Here is a 24,808-nt window from a genome sequence, read left to right as displayed (position 1 = left end):
GCTGCATCCTCTGCAGGGCAGGGGGAAGTCTTGCTCTCCAGACCCAGGCTAAGGAAGTGTGACTGGCAGCTCTGTGGCTTGTTCCTGCCTCTCTTTTCATGTGGTCCTGATGTTGGTCTGAGCTGCACATCCCACTGTTGCTCACAAGTAATCTTGCTGGACCCCAGAGCATACCTAAGAAGTATTTCTGGAATTAATAGTTGGCTGAGGAATTCCTGTTAATTAGCTAGGCTTTTGCAGCATGCTTGTGGAATAGTTAAATAATATATAAAAATAATATTAATATTTATAAATAATATTAATAGTTAAATAACTCTTAAAGCTGCAATAAAGTATCTCCAAAAAGGATATTTGGATAGTAAGGAAAGATTTACTTTGATGGTATTGAGGACTTTTTGCAGACCATGGTGAATGTGATTTTGTTTTCTGAGCAAGGGTATGCACATACGCTAGAACAGCTCAGAGCAACACTCGTGATGGTGCCCTCGTGCCTGTCCTGAAATGACCATAAATGATGCCAGCGAGTTCAATCAAGCTGATCTTTCCTGCTCTTCCTAACATCAGCCATCTGGCTCCACAGCCTTTGCGTTGTGCATGACCAGCCAGCTGGCCATCTGCACATCTCGGCTTCCAGACCCCTAAGCCTCCCTTGGACAACAGCCGCCTTTGGGGCTTGAAGAGCTGCTCAGACTTCCATGAAGGTGTAACTCCAGAGAAACTCGTTCCATCATATTCAGTGAAAAAGAGCAGTAACCACATGGAAAAGGCCATCACCTTTTCTTTCTGTCATTGAACTGTGATGCAAAAGGGAATAAAAGCAAAGATTATAGTAAAGTTGCTGTTAGTATGGGGGAGCAAAGTCCTCAGCTGCTATATGCTGCTGTGATTTTTTTTTTAAGGGCCTAAGCTTGCCTTACTTACACTAAAAGCAAAATAATTGTCTTTGATAGAAATTTGTTCCATTCAGTTGAAAGCCTCTGAATTTTGAAAGTCACTAGAGACTCCCTTTCGCCCTCCTTCCCCGAATTTTTGAAGAAACCAAAGAGATGCATGCTAAAATAGGAACCACTGAAGCCTACTCTATGGTCTTCTCATCCTGTGCTCAGTTCCTCCATTCAAAGCAGTTGTTTAGTCAGACAGCTCCCAGCAGAGGCAAGCTTAGTCTGACATCCGTTAGCACGGCAAAAAGTGCCGCCTTGGCTCATCTACCAAGGCATTTGCCTGAAACTTTAAATTCTCTTGTAAGTCCCAAGTACAACTGTAGGAAGGCTGTCTGCTCTTCACCTCTCTGGCAAGGGAGCACAATCTCAGTCTGAAGGACGTGACTAAGGTCAAGGTAGTGGCAGGTTACCTGTAAGCAGCCATTGCTTCTGGGGAGCATTATTTTGGCCCAGGGGCTTGCTCTAAAGGGAGAGTGCCGTGTCCCAAGCGCTTTGTGGAACCGAGTAACAGAGAAAGGATGGATGTATCTTGCTGTAAAAGCCTTTCTGCGTGCTTTTGAAATAATCTTTGATAACTCAGAGAAAGGTGCAGCTGCGCCTTTCATTGAACAGCAATGAGGATGGTAAAAACTGCTTACCCCTACTTATGCAGGCTTTTCTTTTACATTAATAGCCATCCCTCTCCCTGGCTGGGCTGCCAGGGACTCGCTCAATTCGTGTGCTCAGCAGACTAGCAGGATGGAAACTGTGCCACTAGCAGTTCTTGCTGCTGTCATCCAATTTTCCATGGGGGGTGTAACATTAGTAACTGGATGCAGCAGGATTTGGTGGGTTATTTCCCTGTGCTGGAAATATGTGTAATCTGCCTTTTTCTCAGGCCTCCGTTTTTATCGGAAGACAGCTCTGCTGGAGTTTCCCAGTCACAGGTTAATAGGATAGATTAGCGTTTTATTACTATGATTACCTTATTGTGCTTTGTGCGACACTGACCATGAATGTGAAGTGCTGCGTAAACATAAAGAAGACACAAGCCTACCCATAAAAACAGTCTTTCTATTATAACGAGTCTGATCCTGCAGGCACTCGGGAGGCAGCGTGCTTGTTCCCACTCGCCTTCGCAGACTGTTCTGGGGAGCATGGGTGTTTGTACTAACTTTCTATAAGAAAATGCCTTCTATGTGGCTCTTCAAAGGTACAAGCAGCGTAATTAGGAAGGGAATTTAAAAGGTTTCAGCAGGAATTTTCTAAAGCTTCTGAGTCATTAAGGAGTAAGTACCAAAGCGACTCAGTGACTTTTGTGCTCTTGAGGCCAATGCATGCTTCTGAAATCCCAGTTATTTCTGCTTGGGGTCTGATCCAGTCACTGTTACTACGCTGCTTGTAGAGCTCACTGGTCTCTGCCCTGGGTGTTCCGTTTTAACCTTGCTAGCCTGCATGGGCTCTGGAGGATGGCTTCGCTGTCCTGTGCTCCTTGGGATGAACCACAGCGTGCCTTTAAGTCTTATTTCTTGCAAGACAAGTTTGGAATTCCTTGTCCTAGTGCTGTGACTTATGCTATGAGAGGTGACACCTTGCAGCACAAAAGGTATTATTTGAAAGAGCAACAAAAAAATCTGCCCCGAGTTGTTCACCTGGTCGCTGGCAAAGCAAGCAAGTGCCCTTGCACGTTCAGGGAGCTCACAGTCGGAACTGTCATCAAGTGGCACCCCCAAAGCCCTTGAATGAAAGCCCAAAGCTGTCAGTTCAGCTGCCAAGCCCACTAAAATGTCTGAGGTATGTATCTAGGGAGTAGGAAGTACTCGTTGCCTCCTGCTACAGGGAAGCTTGTATTTGAATAATATTTACTGTCTAAAGGCAACGTTAATATATTCCATCAACTGCCCTGAAAACAGGAGTCACATGCACGAGAGCTGTCCATTTCCCCATTCATCCCTTGACAGGGATGAGAAACAGCCACAAGCAGGTTTTCCTGCTGTCATCCAACTTTTCATGCAGTATGTAACATTACTAACTGGATGCAGCAGGATGTTCTTCTAGTGGGCAGGGTTGGGAAGCATTGCAGACTTGATGCATCTTCAGCCTTAGGCTTTGTCTGTGAGCATCTCACTACATGAGGCATCGTGTGCAAGAGGCATCGTGAGTCACAGCTCTTTGTCCAGCTGGGAGCCTGAAGATGTTGCTTTTTTGTTTTAAACCTTGAGTACAAAATTGGTTTTTTGTTTGGGTTTTTTTGTTGTTTGAAAGAAGGTTGCCTAAAGCTGATTTCCTTTGTCGATGTATATGCTCACTACCATGGCCTGTGGCTTCCCCTTCTGGGGTTGCTGTTACCTCTTCCTAAAATTACTGGCCAAGGCAATAGCTCAGTGGCAGATACTACTTTCTCAGCAGTTTGAAGCACTGACTTAAGGGACTAAACTATGGAGTTAAGAGCCTGGTTATATCAGGCATTACTACGCTTTGGTTTCTTAGCATAATATAAATCAAATTTTACCTAGTAAGCTATGAGGCATTAAGATCTCATTAAGGATGAACTCTTTACCCTGCTGAAGCCCATAATGGCATTTGTGTTGTTTCTCAGCCTGTGAATCATCCTGTGATGATACTGCTGGCTCTGATGTAGACTGGATAGAGGCAGCTCCAAACAGTAACTGGATGTTTGAAACTTTCATCTCCTGACCTTGCTGCCCTCTGCTTTTCTCAGAGGGGAGCTGAAGGAGCCAACCAGAAAAAAAAAAAAGGTAAAAAAAAATCTTACTGTTATTTTAAAAACAACCATACTTTATTAGCATGCAGACTGTGTGTCACAGACCATTTCCATCTCAAGCAATGATTTTCAGACCTCTTTAGAGCTAAAAGTGTGAGTCGGGAAACGTACCAAACGTAGAGCCGTTGGACCTATTTCCCATTGGATTTACTTCCATCTGTGCAGAGAAAGTGCAGAATCCACCCAGGAAAAATAGCAGAGTTTTGCACAGGTTTAAATGACTGCAGAGTGCCAGGGTGAAGAGAATATGGCCCCATATTTCTCTGTGGAAGACAAGTAGTTCAGAAAATAGGAATATGATGTGGTCCGTGTTTTTACTTTGCTAAGCCCAGGGGCCTTGTGGTGTTGGTTTGGGAGATTGATACTTTCTTTACAGTTCTCTTCCTCCAGGAATATTGTGGGTTGGGAAGAAAAAATCTGCCAGAGAAAAGACTAAACTCTGCAGCAGATAATACTACAGCTGTTGATCACTGATATAAGTGTGTTTGATTTTTTTTTTTTTTAACTAGGTAAAATAATGGTTCTTTTCCTCTAATCAAAGAGATTTGTCTTTTCACTCAACTTCCAGCCTCCCAATCAGAGTCTTTTCCCTCTGGTTTTTCTTCTTTTTTTTTTTTTTTTTTTTTCATCTTCTCTCTTCTCCTTTATGTGCAATCAACAACAACGAACCAGGTCTACAGCAGTTTGATGTTTATAAAGTGGTCCAATCATAGCTTCACTTCTGGGCAGGAGTAAATAAATTTATCAAGCAATTGATGCTTTTGCGCTGCTGTTATGATAAATGTTGCCATCAATTATACCAGTATGCTCAGACTGCAAGAAGCACAACTAACTGAACATTGCTGCCTGATAGGAATGACAACAAGACAGTATGTGTTGCCTCTCTTTATGCTTTGTATTTGTAAACACAGCTCTCCAATTATACTAATTTGTTTGTTTGGATTAGGCAATAGATTAAGAAATTTTTTTTAGTTAACACTGGAGCATAACATGCATTAATATTTTGGCAAACATGACATAATTCTCTGTGTTGGGCCAGAATCAGCCGCACGGCGACTGTAGGCTTATTAACTTTGAAGTTGCACCAGCTCCGTGCCGGTGGAGTGTGCTGAAAGATCAACCACTCGTCTGGCTGGGACCTCAACTTAGTGCAGCACGGAAAGTGATCCACACGTCACCTACTGAGTGCAGGACAAGGATGGTGTATGTAGCATTTGAGGATCACCTGCTTCCCCAACTGACTGTGGATTCCTCTGGGGAAAAATGGTACCAGTCCCAATACTGAAAGTGTTTGCTCATCGTTGTGTTTTGAGGAGGTTGTAGGTGGTAGTTTTTAGGAGATTCTCTGTTGTTTCAGCTCAGGACTGGCAATAATAAGGTAGCAACTGCCTTTTGTTTGATTTCTACATTGGACTCAGTGCCCTCGCTCTTTTCTTCCTGCGTGGTGCTTATCACAGTCCTTGAGTGATGTGATTACAAAAGATTCGTTAGAGAAGTGGAAAGCAAACTAGCAGATAGCACACCGTAAAACCTGAAGCATATTTAACGTTATTTAAGACATCCTTTCTTTGATCGCAAACTGTGAAGAAGGAGAAGCATTGCATGAATTGAAGGAAATTAATTAATTCAACAGACAGAGTTCCATTTCTTCCTTCAAAATTAATAAACAGCTAGCAGCTTTTCAGAATTGGACATTGTCACTAAAATACCTGGAAACAAGTGCACCTTACAGCTCAAAGTAGAAGTAAACATACAACATCTGCTTCTCTTGGTCAAGAGTTCACATGGTAGCACGTTTGCTTTACACTTGGAGTTTTAAAATTCAAGAAGCATGTATGGACCCCATATAAATGGCTGATGAAGAATTCATCTGGTGTTTAATGTGTATTCTAGATTTCTAGATTACTTGCATGCAGCAGTTAAAGCCAGAACAGAGTTCTGTCTATGCTGTGCCATCACAAGAGCTTTATTTGCCATGTCTGCTGTCTTCCTTACCTCATTGTTTACTGTTCCGATGCTACGGTGGGGTAGCATTTGCTCTTTTTGTTTACGTGGGAAGAGAGAGGAGCCATGCCCAATCTTCCTTTAATGGACGCTACTGCGTGAATTTCAGACCTGTCTGCAGGTAGGAGTTAGGTCAAGAAATAAGTGATTCTTAGCACAGGATCAAAATCAAACTTCCCTTTCTGTCTGCCCCTCTGTCTCTGAGAGGAGACTGAACATAAATGACAATCTGGTCTATGTAAGTAGCTGATGTTGTTTGTGCTATTCTTGAGGGGAAAGGGGAAGGAACAAAAAATTGCAAATTTTTAAGTTACACTAGTAGGTGTGAGGCCAGGGGTCGACCCGGCCGTGCAACTATGTCAGGACAGCTTTGAGTAGGGCCAGAAATCCCCATGTGCACGAGACTGTTGCAGACATGAGGAGTTCATGCAGCTGGTTCTCTGTGGGATCAGCCTGCTGTTCTGACCCAGCCAGAATCAGTGGTGACTTGAAGAAAGCTCTATGAGAAAATGAGTGCAAGCGTTCAAACTGAGAGTGTGATCCTCTGCATTTCACATATCACACGTTCACCAGTTTACTGGAATTGGTAGAGGGTCTGGTTCATTATATTGCAGCATGGGTCATACTCACTGAAGCATAAACTGAAAAAACACAATATGCAACATCCTTATTAAACACAGAGCATGGTCTGCAATCTGAAAGAAGGAAGGCTGGACCCTATAATCTACTCTGCAGAGAGCAATTGTGCAAGGATTTATAAATGACATTTACAAATGATCAGAGGAATGCTGTGCTAATAGCATCCAGACAAAAAACTCACTGGAAGATAAGAAATGGGTTTTAGTTCTCATAGCAGTTCATTGTCTACGGCAAAAGGATTTTGTCTTTTTAGCGTTTCTTCCAAGTATTCATCTGCCTCCTTATCAAGAACTCAGGCCTTAATCTAGTGGAGTTCTGAGTTTCCAAAGAAGGTGCTTTTTGTGTTTGCAAGTTGAATGCTGGTTGTGGGCATCATTTACTCTGTTGTCCTGCCGGCTACTTCTTTATCTGCTGTAACACATGTAATGAATGCAATTATGTCAGGATAAAGTAAGTGTCTGATTTACTGCATCTGCTAAAGAAGCTGTACAAGTCTCCTTGTGCTGCCCCAGGCTGAAGGTCTGCCCTCTGGATGGGGTAGGCACAGTGCTTTCCCTAGGTGGGACTGATGGGCAGCAAGCCAGTGAAGGTCTTGACTGATTTTTCAGATTAGAAAAGCCCACCTTATACTTTCATGGGCTTCTGTGTGAATAGAAAGTGCTGGGATTTTGTAATGAGAGCCAATATGGAAAAGGATTTTCTGATTTCTGGCAATCCCAGATGTTGCAATGATGGATTTTGGGGTTCAGAAATGAAGCAAGAACTGTGAGAATTTTGCATCCTCCTTACTCTCCACCTTCTCCAAATATGATTAAGGGAAAAGCTTTGATAAGCATTGAATGTTGAAATTAAGTTCAAAATTGCTTTGTCTATTCTATATAAAAGTCAGTTGTGCTACCTCTAGAAGTGCTGAAGTACTTTTTCAATTTTTTTTTTTTTTTCAATTGAGAAGACTTTGCACTGTTCCCTGTTCTGGGCTCCTATATATTTAGCTGCTTTGGGGAACAAGGATTGTATTCACGAGTCATTTGCACCTTCTAATATTCCACTTCTTATTTTGTGCAGTGTTTGTAGAATGCTGTGAACTAACTAGTCTGCTATTGATCTAATTGTAATTAGCCACAGTGGTGACATGTGAAAAATACAGACATCAGTCAATCTGATTTTGAAGAGAATTCTATTTTCTTGAAGGAATTATCTGTTGAGCCAGTGAGCGACACCGATTGCTGGTGCTACGCTGGCGCTACAGCAAATTGCCGTGCCATGGACTTACAGAGAGATGTTGCTTCCCAGACCGGTGCCTCAAATGACACCCCCCCCGGCCTCCCTTTCCCCCTCCCCCAAACTAACAGCTTCAGGAATTCTCAAAATAGTTGTGCATATCAATGCTGTTCAACTGGAGAGGAAGACTTTGCTGTAAATACATGCACAAGTAGCAGAGGCACAGAGTACCTTGCAGAAGGACCCTGTAAAGCTTTCTTGGCTGAGACACCAGGGAATATCGCAGGGCCTTTGCGTTTCCAGGGAAGCTATTTTAAGTTATTCTGGAAGAAGCCAGTGTGATTTCGTACTTCCTTTTCCATCTTGCATGACTTCTTGTAAACAGGCACATCTTAAATACAGATAATTGGGTGAAGAGGGAAGAAAATAGTGTCTCTCTATATACAAATAATTGCTGTCACCTCTAGGTACTCCTGAGACAGGTAAGAAGCTTTGTTCTGAAATTGCTCTGCAGCTGTGCTTTGTGCTTGCCCGGAGGAGTGGTGTTTTACATTGCCCTTCCATAGCTTTCAGGAGCAATACCAAGGAGGCTGCTGAGTTGAATCTCTGGGCTTGACCTCTGTATTTGGATGCCTCAGTTTTCAGCTGCTTATTGCCAGACAGGATGCCCTTGGTGTACGTGTGCCACCCCTAATATTACCTAATATTAGTAGCTTTGGTGAATGGGGGCTGATTTGCCTCATCCTCACCTGAGGTTGCGAGTATATTAGAGGTGTATTTTTCTTTTCAATGTGTAATGTAGCTCTAAGTCTACTGTCCAGTGAATTATGGCAGTACCTGGTACATCAACTAAACAGATTTCTTTTTCACCCAGCTTTCTGCTCTGGCCGTTGCTGGCAGTGCATTTAGACAGCTTGACAGCGAGGAACCAAACAAAGGAAACAACCTTTTAAGCGTAGGGAAACGAGGTCCCATACTGTGGCTAGTTGTGAGCTGTTCTGCAAAGGGAACCAGGCAGGTCAAGAAAAAGCTGTTTTGAATTTCAGACTGATTATAAATGACAAGTTATCAGGGAGCATACAGAAGGAACTACTGTACATTTCACAACACCGATACCCTTTGTTAGACTACAGACAAAAGTAGGCTTTGGCTTGAGACTACAGGAGAATACAGGATGAGAGTCTATAAGATGGAACATATTGATCTTGCCTTTATCTTTTCAAAGCATTACTCTATTGTCAAGGGTTCCTATTTTTGTATAGTGGGATGTCCCTATCTTCTCACACTTTGTGCATTTCAGTGCACTTTTTTAAGGGAAATACTACATTAATGTTTTATGTAATTAATTTTTAAAACTAAATATTTTTGAGTAATGAAACAAATATATTTGCAAACAAAAAAGTTATCTCTGAAATGAGATAGTAAAAATGGATTGGGTCGGTTCCTAGCCTGGAAGCACACAGCTTCATCTTCTTCACTGAAGATATATTGATTTATATGAACTAAACATCTTTTACTCTAAGCCCCAAATCAGAGTGGGTTATTTTGAAGTATGCTCTCTCCTATAAACCCTAAAAAGGGAAGATTTTAGTAGGGAGTCTGGACATAAACAAATAACTGATTTTGTTGTTGTTGTTGTTTATTTGTTGACTAAATCAGAACACTGGTGAAGAGAAATATCCAGATCCAAAATGAATTCTTTAAGTTTTTTCACTAAAATTAAAAAAACAAAAAATATTGAAAGTGCTTTAGGGTCAGAATTGGGTTCACTTCATATCAGGGTGTCATTTAGAAATGTAAAACTTAGAGTGGAAAGATGTGAAAATTTTGAAACAACCTTCTTAAAGTTTATTTGAAAAAAATCCTACTAAGAGTTGTAATAAATGCTTTTGGTCCATTTTTGGGTGTCTAAATTGTGTTTTTCAATGAATGAAATCATCTCCCAGGTTAGCCAAGCCCTGTGTCCCCATGTCTCTTGAGCACAGAGTGCTGTTGAGTCATTGCCACGTTCTGACAACAGATGAATGTACCACTAGTGAAGTTCCAGGAAATAAGGGCTGACTAATGCTTTCTAATAAAATATAGTGCTGTAATATGATAAAACACACACAACCATTATTCAAGGTGCAAACCTTAAGAAAAAAACTCTTAGTTTGTTTTCAGTGAGGAAACAATTGAATCTGTCCCAAAGCAGGTTCTTAATCCACAGCTGCTATAAATCAAAGAAGAAAAGAATTAAGTTTCAATTGACTTTCCTGACTTCAAGCATCAAACAAGAATCACTTGAAAGATGGAGGGAATTTTGCAATCTAGAATTCAAATGCATCGCACTCACTAAGCTCACCAGATTGCTTTTGAGGGTGCTGTAGGTCTCCAGCACTCCGAGAGCCCGTTTGCAGAGGCAGGTAGCCCAGCTGGGAGATTACAGCTGTGTTAGCTGGGCTAGACTGAACAGAAATGAACAACAAAAAAATGGACTTGCAAGCACACAAATGTTGAATGATTCCTTGTTCTTTACAAGTTTTGCTTCCCAAAATGAGAAATTATCAGGACTGAAACTATTCAGACTGTCATAGATGTGACAATAGGACACATTTATTCATCTGAAGACTAAGGGAATATACTAGAAGTGCAAGATCATAATTTTGGAGAGTTTTCTTTTCTGATGTTAACCTTTTCTTTGAACTCAGTACAGAACGTTTATATTTCTTTTCTAATCGTGTAAGTTGCTTCATGAAAGTAAGAATAAATGGAGTGCCACAAGCTTTTTGTCTGAAAATTTTTCACAGGTTTTAAAGCAACCTAATAAATAACTGTATTTCTTTCTTCTCTTCAACAAGGAAGAGTTCAGGCTTTGCATCTCTAAAACCCTTCTTCTTTTGAAGAGCAGTAGAGAATTCAAAGGTCCACAGGCCTGTCTGCAGTTGTGTAATTTGATTTTGCTCTATTTTTCACTTTGATGGAAATGAGAATTTGCTGTCAAATCTGGCAAAACTGAGATGGGTGTTTTGTAAAGGCTGTGTAGGTTTTTACAGCCAGTTCTACTGTTTGTTTTCTGGAATTTCAGTGCTGCTTTAAAATATCACCTGTTACTGTCTTTGTTATTTTGATGGACCATTCTAGATGGTAGTAGAGTTAACATACTGGTATTTCTGTTGTGTTCCAATTCCATTTCCAACCTGTGCTATCAAAGGAACGCATAGCAAGAGAAAAATTCCCATTCTGTCTTGCCTCCAGTACAGTCCTTCTTTCAACTTTTCTATAAATCTATGTGAAAGTGATATAGATTCATTTGGGTGTCCTTGCTTGAAAGGCTGGAGCACGTTTTCGTTTCGGTATGATGATACGGAAAGTTTACTGTGTTCAGAAATTGTCTTTCTCCCACTGAAGTCAGCGGACGAATGCTTGGGGCTATATCCTGAGCTGTTAGAAACTGGCGTAGCTCCATTTACAGCTGTAGGATCAGGCCATGGTGTGAAAACAAATGCTAGAGGCATTTTAAAAAGACACGAGCCTTGGGATTTATTTGTGAATATCAATATTAATATTAAATTAAGTAAAAATGAAAAAGAGAAGAAATTATATGAAAGAGCAAAAGAACTGCAATAAACAAACAAAACATTACTTTTTAATTGGGTTGTGCATTTTCTAATTCCCTTTTCTAATCCAGTGTAAGCAGCTGGCTTGTGACAATATATTCCCAAAAGAATAAGCAATTTTCCTCTAACATGCCAAATTGTGTCCATTCATGGCAGTGTTTAGTGTCTTGTTGGCTATCAGATATAGATTTTTCTTCTTTGAAACAAAGGGGTCTTGTCTTCCCTCTTCTCTGCACCCCAAATCTCCCAAATTCCCATTAGGATAAGAACTTTTATAAATTGAATTATCTATTGTAGGATTTACTATGATTTAGAGAAGTGGATAGAAAGGCATTACAGTACTTCTCTTGCTATTTAAAGACAATATCAGATTTGCTACCATGTACCACAACTTGGAGAGAGAGATTTCAGAGCAGAAAAAGTGGATAAAAGGTTTACTCTTGCCAGTTGTAACTTGCTGCAAGTTCTTAAGGCTTTCTTATCCTATGGCTATGGGACTTTAATACGTTCTTTGGTAAGGAGATTTCCCAAGGTGGAGCCCTGCCTTTTGGTGTTATTCAATAGCATTGCTAGATTTCAGGCTGGGATTTAGTACTGATATTGCACTGCACCCCAAGCATTGTTTCAATGGTGTGTGGTTCTCCAGTGGCTTAGGATACACTGGTAGCAGCAGATGTTGTATTAACAACATGTGCCTGTTCTTCTGACCTGAAGGTGATATTCCAAAAGTTACAAAGCAGTAAGGACTTACAGTTGTAGCTAAGGCTCTTTACAATTTTTTTGAGGTAGTTTCTTTTATTTTTTTTGTTTTGTGAATGCTGGAGTCCACCAAGACTACCTCTCTCAAACAAATTGCCTGTGATAAGTGAGTAAATGAGATGATTTCTCGTGGTAAAAATCAAAAAAAGAAGTAATTGGGGGAAAAAAATCACCCCAAATCTTGTTTCTGAGGCTTTGCGGTAATAAAATCCACAAACAATGTCACGACTCAAATGTTATCCAGAGGGGGGTTTTTTTGGTCTACTGTGCATGCCTCTTTTTGCTAAGCTTACAAATATGTGAAACTGTTGTGGATCACATCTGTAGAACCCAACTTTCATCTTCAATGGCCAGAGGCTACGTATGTAGCCCTGGATATTGCTTAGTCTGTTGGCCGGGAGACCAGGCATTTCTGAATTGACAGCTCATTACACGACAGTCCAGTTGTGCCCACAGAAATGTGAGTCTGTTACTGTTCCAAGTTAAGTAGTTTTATCCTGCCATAATCCCTGGAAGTCCATGGTTCGGTTTCTCACATCAGCCCAGAAAACCCTCATGCGAGCAAGCTTTGCACAGGTACTTTCTTGTCAGCTGCATTGAAAGAACAATTTTTCTTTCTGGTTGCCCTCTATGCTGCAAGTTCAGGCAATTGTGCAATTGAGGAACAAAATGATGGAAGATGTGGCTTAGAACTGTTGTGTGTGCCACAGAAATTGCACTTTATTTGAGATGAGTTTGGAGTATGGTTATCTTAGTATTGTCCTTGTAGTTGTCTGCAGTATGCTTTGGAAAGCTAGGAGGGTGTAAAAGAGCATGTATTCACTCATTCTCATGCAGATTTTCCTTAAAATGAAGATTTTACCTGACAAAGGTCAGACTCAGTACTGCTTGTTCAGGTTCATGTTTGAATTTACACTGATGCTATGCACAATTAGTGGCAATTACATGAATTTACATTTTCAAGGCAGAGGATTTTCTCAGCACTAAATCTGGTCTTTATATCCAGCTCTTCTAATTACATTAGTATTATAGCATTACGTGGCAGTATTCGCTTATCTAATTTTAGAGTAGGCTATTTTAAGAGCAATCTGATGTATTCATTTATGTCATAGACAGAGTGGATGTTATAAAGATGTGCTATTCTTATCACCACTGCACATTATTATTTGTCTTGTCTATGTATTAGGTGTAAGATGGAAGCATCTCACTGTCCCAGTCAAGATCAGGGTCCCGTTGTAGATAAATGCTGCGTTGAAGCATTGAGAACAAAAAGTTTGGGAGAGTGCCATGTGAGAAAAGGGGACTGTAAGATATAGACTGAAGAATTCATCAAGAGAATGAATTTGATAGTAATCAGTAGTTGTGTCTGTGACCATTTAAAGCTAATGGTAAGATCTGTTTTGTGAATATTACTTGTGGCTCTACTACCAGATTAAGTTACAAGTTTTTACTTTAAGCCTTCTTTTACTCTCTGTTCCAAAACTGACCTTTGCGGCCATGTGTTTGAAATGATACCTCTGCAAAAGCTATGCTCATTCTGAAGGCTTCCTGAATATTATTTCTTCAAACCAAACCTGCAGAACATTTGCCTGCACAGGCACTTAACTTCATGTACCTCCAGTTAGCCAGGTAACAGTGGCGTCATTGTCTGTATTGAGCTCTGGATCTTTAAGATGATGGGTCTGTTTTTATAGTGTAGGGAATGTTGTCACACCTAGAAATGCATTATTCGTCCTATGCCATTCTGTCCTTGTTTTGGCTCACATGGGAAAGCATCCCATGCCAAATCCTCTGAGGTCCTTCTTTGCAATACCACAGAAGTTCCCTATCCACATACTGACCATAAAAGCTTCAGTTATTTTACAGATGCATCAGATGAATTTGAGATTTATATTAACTTTCTTTTATTCTTAATTTTCTGTCCAGTCTGCCCTAGAGTCTATTGATAAGTCCATTAGATTCTGCTGTATTAACCTGCCTGCCTCTAGTTTCCTCTTGCCTAATCCAATTCATGCTATGGTTTCCTCTTTCCTGTGTTCAAGAAGTCGCAGTATTCCGTGTGACAGACAATTACTGTTTCAAGAGAATTCCCCTAACCTTTTGTCAAAAGTTGAATAACCTCAGTCTATCACCTGAGCTATCCTTTAGTATTTACTCTGACAGAGTACGGTACTAATTGTGTTGAACAAAGCATGCTAACAAGCAGTAGTGCTTGCTCAGTGTGACATTGTTCAACAGGAACCAAAATCCCTGTTTTTTAAGCCAGTGTAGGTCCATGCTAACCTCTGTCCAGGCGTATCCTCCCAGGGGCCGTGTGCCTGAGGGATGGAAGGGAATAACCAGCACCAGCAAAAGCTTTGCTCAGCACCAGGCAGCCTATTCACTGCTTGTTGCTGATCTTCTGTTTATGTAAATCAAAAGCAGCTCAACAGATATTAAAGGATTTAATGTCAGGAAGTTTTTGTGAACTGGTACAGTTGGACACATGTTGGATATAATATATAATAATAAATATCATAAAGAAAACTGCAGACCTGATCCTTTCCATTTCATGTTTCCTTTGTATAGGTGGAATACGATCTGTCCTTCATGGCTGGTATTAATGTCTGTACTTGGGAAAATCAAGCCACTGACATAAAATATCTCCCTGTGTTTAGTATCAAAAGCAGTAAGTGTTCTGTATCTGCAGTTATATATTGTGATGAGGTGGCTACAGGCATGTGCAGTCTGAAATGCTTGCGAGCTTGGCCAGAGGCTTTGATGCTGCAGTTTCACTGTAGAGAGTTTTGGTGAGAAATACTTTTCCCTCAAAATGAGTAAATATATAAGTAAATGAAGCTCTTCAACTTCATAGCCCACAGCAAGATTAATTAAGAGGGGAAAATGCTTAATCTATCTGCTCACCATAGAATTAATGAATAACAGACCACGTCTTCCCAGCATCTACAGCTAAAAAGGGTTACGAGTATCTGTGCACATCATACATGTCTGTCTACCTGCAGCTCTACCTGCAGCTCACCATGTTGCTCTTTTAGTGCCTTGTCACACACATCTGTTGGTTTTCCATGTTTTTCTTGTTTTGGATTTTTATTTGGTTTAAGTTGCATGTGGTCTCTAAATCGATTGAGATGAAAATTAATAAAAGCAAATTCTGCCACTTCCCTTAAGGCAAGCTGTCCCAAATTGTCAGATGGAGAAAGTGAAAGCTAGGAAAGTTGTATGGTCTGGAACAGGAAACAGAATAATGGTTCTTTAAACATTTGCATAGTCCAATATAGTCTTAAGTGTTCTTTTCCTACAGACTGGCTCATTTTCAAGTGTGTTTTAAGGGGGGGGGGGGGGGGGGGTGTAAGCTGTTAAATGGGACTTTGTCCTTTACTGGGAATATTTGGGAAGTCAACTCAACTAGATGAGTTTGGTTTTCTCATCCTACTTCCATCTGTTAAGGCTTCTCACTGGCATAGTTTTTAGGATGGAATTTTACCGTACATCAGCTTTTATCTTATTTTTTTAAGATTGTATTTTAAAAATACATTGAAGAATTTAATGCTAGAAATGATTTAGTTTCTATTTAAATATTCTGAACATCTCTGTTAAAGGCAGATACAAACTGTACTAAATGTTCTTTATTACTCACACATGCACTGGCCCTGTGAAAAACATATATCAGAGGCAGCAGTGATTCTTCAGATTTGCCCAGTGACAAGCCACCGTATAGCTAGTCTTTGCTAAAAATGTCAATGTCAACTTTATTTGCCAAAACATGTTTTCTTCTTTCAAGCTGCCAGTTGTTGTTTCAAAATAAATGGAATCTAAAAATCTCATTATTTTTATTGTTTAAAGCCAGCGTTGGGTGCAGCTCTGGGGGTCAGAAGGTAACAATACTAATTTACCCCTGTGCTGCTGCACTTAGAATATTTAATCTCTTATGACTTTGACATGATGACTGGCTGTGTTTCTTAATTTTGTTGTGAAGATTTTGCTAGAGGGCCATGAATCTCTTAATAATGTGCATCAAGACAGAGACAAGTAAGTAATGAATATTGTATGAGGCTCTTTTCCTACAAGTGGATCAACCTGGGCAAATACTTACAGAAGTCCACAAGCCTGTACCTCATGGCAGAATTGGGACTGTTACTAGGATGGCAAAAGATTATTGTACCCTACTGAATTAAGTGCAATTCCAGTAGCGAAATATTTTTAACTATTCTAAGCCAGTGATAACGTTCAGCTTTTTCTTAGGCTTTTGGCTATATTGGACAGGGAGCAACATCCTTCCAGCTTTTCAGTGCCAGTGAAAGTGTGTTACGTTCAACAGCAATCTGAGAAAGCCCACTTCTTTTTGCCAGTCCTTTCAGTAAACAGACTTCTACCTAAAAGCACAGCTCTATTAAAAACATGCCTTAGTATAAAACTTGATGTCTACAGTGTTTTCTGCCTAAGATAATATTTGATTAAAGACTAATAAAAGAGCTGACTGCAAATTCTGTTACCATAACGTTGGCTCTTTAAAAGTAAAGGTGGAAATGAGACGAATGGATTCCAAGGAGGAACTTAGGGTCATAGTCCATAGATGTCAACTGACAGATAGAGCCAAAGATTGATTTGTTCCTGGGACTAGGAATACTATTCATGAACCATTTTTTAAAAAACCAGTACATCAAACAGCAGTCTCTGCTTTAAAGGCTATACAGAGTATGGGAGCAGAGGCAGTGACTGCAGCAGAAGAGGGAACACAGGGAACCAGAAGACAATACTGGTCAGCATGAAAAGCAGAAGCCTCAGCATGCAAACAGCCTAGCCATTGTTTAGGTTTTGTAAGTTTTCTTGCAGTAGGAGCAAGTAAAGATGGATATAATGAGGTAATTTCTGAATCTGTAATAGCTAGATATTAAATTACATTTATACATCTCTTGCATATTTATTTTCTCTACTAGAACTCTCATAAAGATAGAAGCTGTCCTTGAAAACTTTCCAGAATTTATTTCCACTGTGTGAGTCTCTCTCTATCTTATCACAGTACCTCTAAAATTCCTTACAGCAAGTTATGATGTTATCAAAAACATCAGTCTGCAGCCTGGGATCCCAGTGCAGCAGCTGTCAGGCAGGTTCCAACCACCTTCCCTTTCTGAGGCGCAGATGGACTGAGCCTTTCGTTTGTGGGACATGGGGTCCTCAAGTATTTTTTTTATGGAGTAAATCTGAGACCATGCAAATAAACTTTGATCATGGTGAATGATGATGATCTTCTCTTAGCAAATAAGCACCTATTCTGAAATTAGTAGAAGATAATAATAGAAAATGGATAGAGGACTATGCAGTTGGATTTTAAAAAAGTAGGAGCTCAACTCATTCTTATTAAAATTGGTGAGAGCTGTAGTATTTATAAATTAGAACTTTGTAAAATGTAAGCATGTGTGTTGAATATTTTAGTCTTGGCAGTTATTTATATTCTATTTTTACAATGACAGGTTTATTGGATTTTTTTAATGTGTGTTTGGATAATTGCTGGGTTTTATCTGGATGCTGTTTACTGCAGTGTGGTCATCAGCACAATATCACAAGCATGAAAGCAGCAGGTCTGCCTGCAATTGTGCTATGTGATATAAATCCTCTCTGCAGAGTCAACCTATAGTTTTAATACAATATGAGGAATATCCCATATATTGGTGCATCTTTGTATTGAAGCAATAGGTCCTAGAACACAGTGCAGTCTGTACATTTGAAGAACTGTCACATGTGCAAGTAAGAATTGCTGCAATTTTAGAAGGAAGCGTCCCAAAATTCCATTTAGGAACCTTCTGTGTAGCCTTAATGAGTGACTAATACTGCCAAAATTAAAAGGACATATGTATCTATCTATGTATTTTCTGAAATATGTTCAGATTTATAGGCATCTCATTTGATTTAGAAACATCCTCAAGATGAAGTTAAAGTTCAGCATTTCCAGGCTAATCTTGTGAATATTTAATCCCTGTGTTGTGCCTACTGCTTTGAGTAGGTCTGCTGGTTATGAATGAGTGTCTCTTGCACACGGTAATTGTGACCCTAGTAATAAAAACTTATGGCATCAGGTCTGTAATAAGTATAGCAGAGAGGTCATCTTATTAAAGTAAACACATTCATCTTGGTTGAAACCACAGCACACCGTGTCGTCATTCTGCTCTAGGCAGACCTTGGTTACATTCAGGGCTATCCAGTCACCATACACCTTTATGGTCTCAACCAGCACTGAATGTTCCCAGCATAGAATCACTGCATGGAAATCCCCCACAGCTTTTGGGTTTCTGGCCTTTATAATGCAGCGAGGTGAATACCAAGTTGGGGATTCCTCTCGCAGCCTTACCTGGCCACAGTACTTCTGAGCTAGTAATAACGGGCATTTGGTCAACTGTGAACATGCTCCAAAGCCTCTACATCAACACGAGCAGAGTGGCAGTTTTTGAAGCCTTAGGGACCTGGCAGTGTCTTGTTGCAAGAGGAATTATTTGGCTATTAGCCTTCTCGTGTCTCTGTGATACCAGCTTGCTATCTTCTCCAAAGCTGCAGCAGAAGAGATGAGAGGCTGGTTGGAAACATCTCAAGTATGAGACAGTTGCGGCTTCCTTATTTATTTCTCTCCTAACTTGCTAGCTGATTTTGCAAAAAAAACTTCATGCAAACATTGTGTTTGTTCAAATCTGTTCTTGCAGAGATGGTAAGAAGGGGTCTGCACAAGTACTACATTGCACAATTATTTGATGACTGCAATACCTCTTTGCAACAGGATGAGGGCCTCAGTTCTGTATGTCTGGGTAATTTAACAGTGATCTTAGACTTTGCTGTCTGGTTTTGTTGCTGTTTTCTTCTAAATAAGTACTACTTAAAGTAGAAAAATGTTAGGCTATATTAAAACTGTAAGTGATGGTCTAGTAAATTCAGTTGGGATTTCATTAGGAAAATGGTAGGTGATGTTAGTTTTCATGAATAACTACAGCTGGCATCTACAATTGCAAATCATCACTGGCATAATATTTTGTCTGTGGTTTGGTTTTTTTCTTTAAAGCTAGTGTTCAAATACTTTAAACATCAAAGTCTTCCCTTCTACACATTATTCATTCTTGCAAATGTCTCATATCGTGCAGTAGAATGATCAGAAAGCTATGTCTCTTTAGATATGATAAATCAATCTTGTGTCCTTTTGGAAAAGTGGTTGGGAATGATTTTATGGTTATTAACTTTAATTTAATTTTTTTTTCCAACCTAAGCTTTTTAAAATTCAAAAAACTTTCAAGCAACTTTTCAGTCACCCTTTCCTCTTCTCACCTCTCCCCAAAAGTAAAATCTTACTTTGTTTCATCAGCAAGTCAATTATTGATTATCTGATTACCCACCATACCTGGGACTGTACAACAGAAGGCATGGTGATTCCAAGGGTTCTGCTATACAGATGGTACTTTGTAGGTCTGACACGGTCTTTTTTAGTAACTTTTTCTGACCACTTTTAGGGAGAACTTGAGCTTGGGAAATGTCCAGATGATGATGAGTATCTTGATCATATTAAGTTGCTGCACAACCTACAGTTTTCACTAGCTAGTAAAAAAAAAAAAAAAAAAAAAAAATCAAGTTCCTCAGTATTGGTTGAGCTCCACATGAACTGGGGTCAGGCTGACTTGGAGTCTGTTGCCTTGACTGTTGCATGATGGGCTCTGTGAATAATGGCTATAAGACAGTTACTAAAGGTTCTTCTCAAAATCTTTTAGTTCAGTGTTGTTTGAAGTGAAATTTACTGTTTCTGACCTCAGTAGCTAAGCAGAACAGGACTGTAAATGCAGAAACAGCTGAAGTTTTCCTCTATATCAACATCTTTGTGCCAAGATGGAGTGTTCTGCAGTCACCAAGAGTCAACAGAAGCAAAGATAACTGTTGCAAGATCAACATTGTACAAGACCATGCACAGTTTCAGGGAGAGCCACAGACAATAGCAAGGTTTGGGGTTTTATGCCATCGTCGTTGCAGCCTTAGCTATTTGACAGTCCAGTAGTAGCTCAGAAGTGCCCCAAGGCAATAAACCATCTTTACTACATTAGGGGACGTGCCCCTGACAGATGGCTATTTCAGACTGCTGACTGTTTTCTGAGTCTTTACCTCTGGCTACTTAACATCATCTTCACCTTCAGCCAGCTGTCCTTCATCCAGGTGCTTATTCTGGCTGAGCACAGTGATAGCAGAGAGATGTAAAGGGTGTGATCAGCTATAGGCTGTAATTTGAATATACAGTATCTTGGTGTTTCTTTCTAGCAGCTTCCGAATCCATCTTGGAAGATATGAGTGAAAACATGAGCCCTATAGAGATGAGTAGGAGTAAAAATCAATAAGTTGAGAGAGTAATATCAATGAGAGAGAGTAATAGTATGAGACAGAGAGAAAAACTGAATTTGTGATTTGGAATGGGATCCCGGCATTGCCTTTGGCTTGTTCCGTTGATTTGGAACAAGTTACCAATACCTTCCCATGTTCCCCACTTGTAAGATGGGTCAACAATCAGAGCTGACTGGTTTCAACAAAAGCGTTTTCACTGAAATCCAGATGTTGCATATATTGATTTTGATCTAGTTTTCTTTTGGCAATATAAACCTTTCTGAAGGAAGAAAATTTGGAGCCTGATCCTTTTGGGCAGGAAACAGTGGCTTCAGCTCAACGCTGTTTGTGTGATAATATTTCAAAGCTTTTTGGTTTTGTTCCAATGCAAAAAGAAAACACATTTTCTGACCTTGAAATTTTTCCAAAAATGCTACTGCCATCCTTCACTCAGCTCTAATAGTATATCTTTTGTAACTTGCTTTGAGATTTCTGAGTGAACAGTGATCTCTAAGAGCTAGCTATTATTTGAATTGTGTTAGGTAAGGTTTCAGCCATATAAGCATATTCTCATATTCTTCTCTACACATTGTAGACTATTTTAAGCTGACCATTTAAGAACATTTACTTAGTAAAAGGAAACAACTGTTTGACCCAAGTCAATGATGGATGAAATCATGTCTTTGAAAGAGCCCATTTAAAACTGCAGTTATGCAAAAAAAAACAAAAAACCAAAAAAAAAAACAAAACCAAAACCAAACAAAAAAAACCCAAACAAACCCACAAAAACCAACCAAACAAAAAACCCCCAAAAAAACAACTATCAAAATTTGGTAAACTTGCTGAGACAGTCAAAGGTGTTTTACAACTCTTGGGACAAACTATACTCTCATGTGTCAGAATCCAAACTGAATTCTTGTGGCCAGCTTCTGAACTTGAAGTTTATAATGATCTAACAGATTCTTAACCGTATCGAGACCAGCAGGTGTTGCTATAATATATTAAATGCTGTGGAGACATTTAATAAGCTACACTTAAGCATTAGTTCAATGTTTTCTTAAACCAAATTGGTATTTTCTAGGAAAACATAATGCTATGACAGACTTGCAATAAAAATACTACTGAAATAATCCAAACACTGGAAAATTGCAGGTTCTGAGCTTCTGTTGAGCTGAGAGTTTTACTACTACTTCAGTGAAAGAACATCTGACCCTGCATTTAGGCATTATTTGTGTTTAAGAATACAGTGCTGTAGGAAGTAACCAAATCCTATACGTATTTCTATAGAGACATTGCCTATTTACAAGAGATGAGACTGCAGAAGCCTGTGGTATCTTTTGCCAGAGATAAGATTAGATTATGGTGAAACTCTAGTCTAGGCTTGTTCTGCACTGCTGATCCGGCCAACATAGATTTCATTAGTGTTCCCCAAAAGACAAGGGGAGAATTGCTCTAAGGACAGAAGCGCATGTCTTCTCAAACTGCACCCTCCAGGGCCTTGCAGAAGGGGAACAACAGGAGGGTCAGAAGTAGGACAGCAGTGGAGGGTTTATGCCTCAGGAAACCGTGAGCAGGCCTTGCCAAGTTATCGCAAGTTCAGGGAGGTTGTAACTTTTGCTGGATTTTGAGCTTGGCAGCTCCTGAAATCAAGAAGGAAGGATGAAAGGAAAAAAAATTCCCACAACCAGGTTTATATTATCGTATGCAACCCTCTGAGCAAGATGGTATACAGAGGAGTGCCACTGTGAACATGAATGGAGAAGCTGCCAGCTGAAAGGGGTTATCTAATGTCCATAGGTATCAAGCTTAGAGATCTTCGTAATTCTTTAGCAGTCACTAGATGTGTGCTTGAAGAGTAAAGGCCTAGACTGCTTTTCTCCACCTGCATGTGCTTGGCAAGAACTTCTCTTGCATGTGCACGTGGTCCCAGCTATATCCCTTCCACACAGGATCACTGGCCAATGTTGTACTTTGGCTGCTGGGAAACCCACGGAGCAAAGTGCGTTAGCAGCTCGTTCTCTTGTTGAAAGCATGTTGAACTTGTTTCAGCTTCTTTCCAGCGGTGAGGCGGGTGACGCATCATCCCACCTCCAGGGACTGCACCCGCAGACAAGGACGATCTTCATCCTGTCCATTCTCGGGAGCTGCCTCTAGCGATGCTTGGGCAGGATAAGGGCCCTCTAGGTGGGCAATGAAGAGAAAACGGCCATTGGTGTCTTCCGTGGGAGAGAAGCACGCAACTCCCACGGCTCGTTCACCGATCCGTCGTGCTGAAATCCAGCGGCGAGTGCCGGGGCTGCACCGCGGGGCCCGGGGGCGGGCGGCGGCCCCCGGCAGGGCCGGGATGCGGGGCGGGGAGCCGCGGGCGAGGCGGGGCGGCACGGCTCGGCACGGCGGCTCCACCGTGTGCATGTAGATGAGATTCCCCCGGAGCACGTCACTCCGCACCGGCGCTCTGCGTTTGGGGCGGCGGAGAGCGAGGGCGGGCGAGCGGGAGCCGCCGAAGGGAGGAGAGGCGGCGGCGGCTCCTCCGCAGCCAGCAGCGGCTCGGCTCCGCGCCCCGCGCTCCCTGCGCGGCCCCTCCCGCTCCATGCAGCCCAGCCCGCCGCGGCGCGGCCCCCGCGGCGCGAAGGCGGGTGCCGGGCGGGGAGAGGCGCGGTGGTGCTGAAGGACAGCTCCGCTCCGCGCCCCTCCGCTCCGCTCCGCGCCCCTCCGCTCCGCTCCGCGCCCCGGGCGCGCCGGGTGGCCGCGAGGCCGCCGCGCCTTGATGTGCCCCCCGCCACCGCGCCGGCGGCTCCCATGGCGGTGGCACGGAAAATCAAAACTTTGTTGACGGTGAACATCTTGGTCTTCGTGGGCATCATCCTCTTCTCCGTCTACTGCAGGATCCAGGACCGCTCCCAGGAGCTGGTGCAGATCGTCCGGAGCGCGGACCGCCGGGCCAGGAGCCGCGGCGCCAAGGTGGGCAGCCTGGCTGACAGGGAGTCCATCCTGCAGCGCCTGGACCACCTGGAGGAAGTGGTCTACAACCAGCTAAATGGTACGGAGGGCTGGGAGGGGATGCAGCGCCGGTCCCCTGGTGCCTTGTGTCCTGGGAGGGTGCTGCAGACCGGGGAAGAGCACCCGAAGTGCCCTCCCGCTGGGGAGGGAAGCTGGGGCACCATATGCACCGACCCCACTGCTGAAGTGCTGAAAATGAAGGGACAGAGGTGGCTGCAGGGTTTTGCTGTAGGGATTTGTTGAGCCCCTCCTTCACCCCCACCAGCTCTCAGTCCAAAGTGAGGACCCCCTCAACAGATACAAAGTTAAGGAGGCTGCAGAGTTCATGGGTTTAAGGACTGGTGAAAGTCCCTGCGAACTGTACCAGGTTTTATAGTTTGCCTGGATATATTAGCTCTGCATGGGTAGGTGTTTGTATAGCAAATACACTGCTAGGATATAGCTGGAAGTCAGGTACTTCATCTCAGAACTAGTTTAAAAACATTCTACTGAGTTCTTACGCTGTGTACTTTTAATGGTCTATTTAAACACAGCACCCATATGTTTCCTTAATGACTTTGCCATTTAAATTTGACATTATCTTTGGGGGGGGGGGGGAAGCATCCACCACTTCTTTTTACAATATTCCATTCTAATTCATCAGCCTTGAAAAATCTTGGTAGGTAAGCAAAGAACACTTCCAAGGTAGTTAAAACAGGCTAAGCCATAAAAGTTGTTATAGGACAAGTAACATTTCATATAGAAACTAATTCTTCAAAACAAGTGCATTTGTATTTGTATAGATTTGTAAAGTTTTAAATGTGGAACATCAAAGAAATAAGCATGTGATTAAATGTATCAGTGCTTTGGACAAGAAGAGGCTGAAGGAGTGAACTTTTACATGAAATTATAGTATAAATGTAACAGCATCTAGCACCAAATAAAACTTTCAGTGTAAATATGTTTAAGCATACCAAATGTGCTTCTGGGCTGCTTGTGAAAATCTTACTCGTAACATTGATTTAACAAAGGCAACTGTAGTCTCAAAATGCAGACAAATAGGAGGGTTAGGATAAAGTATATTTCCTATTACTACTTTCTGAACGACCGTATAAATCTAAGTAGGTTAGACTCTTATGGCAATACGCGGTCTATGCCAGCAAGTGTTACAGAACAGGCATCCCCTTACGCACTCATCTGTATAAATGGGGAAGAGAGAAGGGGAATGTGGAGTGTGGGTGTTAGTCACAAAAACACACGTTCGTGAATTAGAGGGAAAGTGTCAACAGCTGTGTTTCCTAACAGCATCTTGGAGCAGTTTTGAAGAATGTAGGATTTAAGAGGGAAATCCCCCTCACAAATTCAACGAAGCCATAGAGTTTCCAAACTAAATTAGATTCGTCTCTGGGCTATATCATAGCTATATTGTACCTCAATTGAATGGGGGTTTTTGACCCAAATTGATTTGTTCTTGGTGTTGTTCATAGGTGATACTTTGGGTAGGTTTTTACCCGCTCTGGGTTCATCTCAGCTTATCATCCCGTGGAGAATCAGCAGGAGTC

At 41.4% G+C, this 24,808-nt stretch overlaps 1 protein-coding gene across 7 annotated transcripts in view; it reads left to right on the top strand.

The window, feature by feature from the left end:
* GALNT9 (polypeptide N-acetylgalactosaminyltransferase 9) overlaps nucleotides 1-24,808 on the top strand; it is a 366,104-nt gene that overhangs the window by 75,580 nt on the left and 265,716 nt on the right. For 6 of the 7 annotated variants that reach the window (XR_012838190.1, XR_012838189.1, XM_075770078.1 and 3 more), the window contains exon 1: nucleotides 22,707-23,307. Coding sequence is in view for 4 of the 7 variants with exons in the window: in XM_075770078.1 (XP_075626193.1) it covers nucleotides 23,067-23,307 (241 nt within the window). In the remaining 3 variants the exon portion in view is untranslated. Of the gene's footprint in view, nucleotides 1-22,706; nucleotides 23,308-24,808 lie in introns of those variants that run through there. The other variant, XM_075770080.1, reaches the window with a different exon arrangement.

The sequence above is a fragment of the Balearica regulorum genome, chromosome 17 (genome assembly GCF_011004875.1).
Source record: "Balearica regulorum gibbericeps isolate bBalReg1 chromosome 17, bBalReg1.pri, whole genome shotgun sequence".
NCBI lineage: Eukaryota > Metazoa > Chordata > Aves > Gruiformes > Gruidae > Balearica > Balearica regulorum.
This window is presented reverse-complemented; position numbering and strand designations above follow the sequence as displayed.